We start from the raw sequence: 4,971 nt of genomic DNA on the forward strand, positions 1-4,971 counted from the left end.
CAGTATCACTACCAGCTGAAGAAGGAGGATTGGGAAGAATGAATTGCTCAGTACTAAGAAAAAAAAGAATTTTTACAATTTGCAACAATGTGTGTGGAGCTAGAGTGTATTATGTTAAGCAAAATAAGCAACAAATCAAGTCAATCAGAGAAAGACAAATACAATATGATCTCATTCATTTGGAATTTAGGAAACAAAATAGATGAACACAGGGTAAGGGAAAAATGAAAAAATAAAGAAAGGGAAGCAAACTTTAAGAGACTTTTAACTACAGAGAACAAAATGAGGTTTGTTGGAAGGAGGTGGGTGGAAGAGGAGCTAGATAGGTAATGGGTATTATGGAGGGCACATGTGATAAGCACTGAGTGTTATACATGTAAGGTACAAATCATTAGATTTCAGACCTGAACCCAATTTTACCATATATATCAAGTAGCTAAAATTTAAATAAAAAATTGAAACAAAAAAGAAATATGAGAGCTACACATAACACACACAGATATATATAGCACAGTGAAGGGATGGTATTTGTTTAAACTTATATGGGTAGTTAATGGCAGAAATGGAGTAAGACCCATATCTTTTAAGAAGGTGGAAAACAGCTGGAAGCCTATTTACTCAGTGAGTAATGTGGCATAGACATTAAGAGCATAAAAATTGCATCTGATACAGGCATCTGATATCTTAGGTTGCTACCTAATACTTTAATGATTTGGTGCAATTAGTGAACCAACCTATTTTTCTGTTTCCTCATATGTAAAATGAATATCAGAATAGTAACCATTGCGTTGTTATGATTTCAATGCTTGCAAAATGTTTACGATAATTTCAAACATAATATGTTTTTATTCAATATAATTTGAAATATAATGATACCCTTGCTCTGAAAGGCTTTATAAGAGTGTAACAAATTCTCTAAATCTTTTTTTATAAATAGTCCAAAACTTAAAAAACACTATTGAAGATGTAACATGTTCTTTATCATTTCAGATGAATTAAGTTTCTGTTGTGTCTCTGGAATGACCTCAACCTCATGGAAAATCAGAACAATGTCACAGAATTTGTTTTCATGGGTTTGTGGGGAAATAAACAAATAGAGCTACTGTTCTTTTTCCTGTTCCTGCTCTGTTATTTGGCCATCTTAATGGGAAACTTCATCATCTTACTCACGATCATCTGCAGCCATCTAATTGAACAACCAATGTACTACTTTCTCTGCCACCTTTCTCTCATGGACCTCTGCTACACTTCCACTGTAGTCCCCAGACTAATCAGGGACTTAGGTGCAGCCAGAAAAAACATTTCCTATAACAACTGTATGACCCAGCTCTTCACTGCCCACTTGCTGGCAGGGGTGGAGATATTCATCTTGGTGTCCATGGCTTTAGACCGTTATGTGGCCATTGTCAAGCCCCTGCATTACATGGTCATCATGAGCCGGCGGAGGTGTAACCTGTTGATTTTCATGGCCTGGAGTGTGGGGTTTTGGCACTCTGTTGCTCTATTGCTCTTGGTACTCAATTTACCTTTCTGTGGTCCTAATCAGATAAATCATTACATATGTGATGTGAAGCCTCTTTTGAAACTGGTGTGCAGAGATATTCGTGTTGTTAATATCTTAGTGATTTCAAACTCAGGAATGGTGGTGGTTGCTGTGTTTCTTGTCCTGGTGGCTTCTTACATTCTCATATTATACAATCTGAGGACCCACTCCTCTGTAGGGAGACGCAAAGCTCTCTCCACGTGCAGCTCTCATGTAATGGTGGTCATTTTATTCTTTGTGCCTTGTATCTATATTTATGTTCTACCTGCAGGGAGTGAAAACAAGGATAAGGAGATCTCTGTGTTTTACACTGTGATTGCTCCCTTGTTGAATCCTCTCATCTATACCCTGAGAAACATGGAGATGAGAAATGCCATGTGGAAGGTGTGGTCTAAAATGGCACATACGAAATTCAGGTAAAGGTGATATTCATTCCACTTCTGACCATGTGTTCCCAGAGCATTTATTATTTGAGATGTTATGGAAAACATAGCTTTCTTTGGGGAATTGGACTAAATGAGCTCTAACATTATAAGAGACAAAGAAGCAAGTCACTGTAGTTCAGATTGCAATATGTACACTAAAGTTGCCAACTGGTTCCACATGTGGTTGAATGGGTTTGAGGAATGCTAGAAATGTCTTTCTAAAACACATGCCTAATCATAGCACTGTCCTCTCCAATAATGTACACAGAACAATATTTCCTTGGAATAAAATCCAAAGTTCTCACTTGTTTATCACAATTGGTCCTGGCTGAATCTGCTAGTCTCAGAAGGCATTATAATGGTAGAAAGGATGGTGTTAAAATGACAAGTTTTGGGGTCAGGGAGAGCTCAGCGATTACTGACTCTGGTACATTTTTATCTTTGTGTCTTGGTTATTTGCTTTAATTATATATGCATCTCCATCTTTCAAATATCTATGAAATGTGTAATGATGTACTTTATAAAGTTGAAATATTTCTTTGGCTAACACGTGTGAAGATTGAGGAGGGCATGTGGCTTCTAGAAACATAGATTTTTCCTCTTTTTGTACTTTTCTTCATTTCTTTCCCTTTCCTAGGCTGCTTTCAGTCAGCTACACTGCACTCCTCTACATTCTCCAAACATACTCTAAAGTCTATCAGCTCTATAACTGTTCTTCTATCTTTTCTGCTTATAATGCTGCTCCCACGATGCATTCGTGTTCATATCTTACATATAAAACACACTCCTGATATTTTCTTATTCCAGAAGATTTTGCCAATTCATAAAAAAACCAGTAGTATTTATTATTTCTTCCTTGTTCTTTTGTTGCTATGAAACTGTGCAATTACTCCTTTTAAAATAATCCTGTGTTCCATATCGGTGTTTCTTCCTATGTGTTTTTCCAGTTGGATTGAGTCAACTCAGTCAAAAATGTACTGTATCTTTATTTTTCTTTTATCTATTTTCTAGGAAAACCTATACAAATTAATAAATAAACAGTGAATTAAATTCAAAGATGCTATCTTTTCTTTTTATTGCATTTTACATGCTGTTCTCACATATCCAGAACTTCCCCTTATGTTATGAACTACCATGCATTAGTAATAAAATATGTAATGTCAGAAAGGTTAAAAATTAAACATACATCCCATGTAGCTCCCTGGAAAGGTATAAAATCCATGAGATTCCAGCTCCCTATTATGTCTTTTTACTTATTTTCTACATTTGAAGGTGCTATTACTTTAATTTTCTTTTATCCTCTTGTCTTTTGAATCACATAATCCCATTAGCTCTGTGTCTTGGTTCCCATTTGTGTAGACATTTCTCTCTGCTTTGCCTTTTCTCAGAAGAATGATTGCATATTTTGCACATTGAGTTTGCTCAGCTGAATTACTCCTGCCCGAGAGTAAGGAGAAGTCCAGGAAAAACCATAAATGTGATGGTGTTTATCTTCTATGTCAGGAAACCTTCCTTTGTTATTTGCAGTCTTACAACTTTTCACATCTAACTGATTACTGATTTTTTTCATGGATCCATGATAACCTGTAGGATAGCATTGGAAAATGTTCTATTTCTAGGAAATTAAGTCTGTCTAGTTATAGTTTGGTTTGACTTCGTTTAAGATATTAATTTTCCAAGGATTATTTGGATTATTTTGTAAAGAATAGCAATGTAGTGTGTATATTTGTTCTAGCCTATAGAACATAGTCTTCAAAAATAATGTCTTCAAAAATACCTGAAATCTATTTTATAAATAATCCCATATAACCCACAAAACAAATGGTTTTAGAAGTGGTTAGAAAATAAAGAAAAATAAAACAAAATCAATTCTCAGAAGAGCGAGTTAATGTGAACTGAGACACATGGAGGGCTTAGGGTTACACACAAGGTACTTGTATGCATCTCTAAGGAGTATCCCAGTGTATTTGTGTGTGTCATTGGTAAACATATGACCAGCTATATCCTTTTGTGTATTGACACAAGCTTTGAGAGAAGCTTGTTCAAAAACATTATGTTGAAATAGACACCAGTAAAACAGTGAGTTCTGATTCCATCATGCTAAAGTAGTAGAATCTCTTATTTCTGCAGGGTTACTACACTTTCAAAGCCTGAAGCAAATAGTAAACATAAAAACCTGCTCCTTTCTGTCACAGAAAGCACACATTTCCTTTTCTTATTCTTATCTAGTAGCTCTTTGAGCAAATTGTTTTAACTTATAAAGAATTGTGTTTTTTTCTTTACACACACACACACACACACACATATGTATATATATTTATCGAAGTTCTATTTTTTACTTTATAAATTCCTTTTTATTGGAGTTCATTTGCCAACATATAGTATAACACTCAGTGCTGAAGCATATAGTATAACACCCAGTGCTCATCCCATCATTGCCCTCTTCAGTGCCTATCACCCAGTCACCGCATTCCCCCATTCCTCCCCTTCCACTACCCCTTGTTCATTGCCCAGAGTTAGGAGTCTCTCATGTTTTGTCACCATTTCTAGTTTTTCCCACTCATTTCCTCTCCTTTCCTCTATAATCCATTCAAGAAACAAACAATCCAATCATGAAATGGGCAAAAGACATGAACAGAAATGTCACCAAAGAAGGCATACTCATGGCCACAAGCACATGAGAAAATGCTTCGCATCACTTACCATCAGGGAAATACAGATCAAAACCACAATGAGATATCACCGCACACCAGTAAGAATGGGTAAAATTAAGAAGACAGGAAATAACAAATGTTGGAGAGGATGTGGAGAAAGAGAAACCCTCTTGCCCTGTGGGTGGAAATGTGAACAGGTGCAGCCACTCTGGAAAACTGTGTGAAGGTTGCTCAAAGAGTTAAAAATAGAGGCTTCCCTATGACCCAGCAATTGCACAACTGGATGTCTACCCCAAGAATTGTGTTCTTATTGGAACAATGGAACTAACATTATTTATCTTACAATATG

At 36.0% G+C, this 4,971-nt stretch overlaps 1 protein-coding gene across 1 annotated transcript; it reads left to right on the forward strand.

Annotated features, from left to right (window-relative positions):
* The first annotated feature begins 1,033 nt into the window (after positions 1-1,033).
* On the forward strand, positions 1,034-1,963 carry LOC140613373 (olfactory receptor 4P4-like). Its single transcript, XM_072791904.1, has one exon. The coding sequence runs from the start codon at positions 1,034-1,036 to the stop codon at positions 1,961-1,963; it is 930 nt and encodes a 309-aa protein (XP_072648005.1).
* The last annotated feature ends 3,008 nt before the right edge of the window (positions 1,964-4,971 follow it).

Source organism: Canis lupus, chromosome 21, assembly GCF_048164855.1.
Source record: "Canis lupus baileyi chromosome 21, mCanLup2.hap1, whole genome shotgun sequence".
Classification (NCBI taxonomy): Eukaryota; Metazoa; Chordata; class Mammalia; order Carnivora; family Canidae; genus Canis; species Canis lupus.

Coding starts and splice junctions, on each gene's coding strand:
- LOC140613373 (XM_072791904.1), top strand. CDS start 1,034: ATGGAAAATCAGAACAATGTCACAGAATTTGTTTTCATGGGTTTGTGG.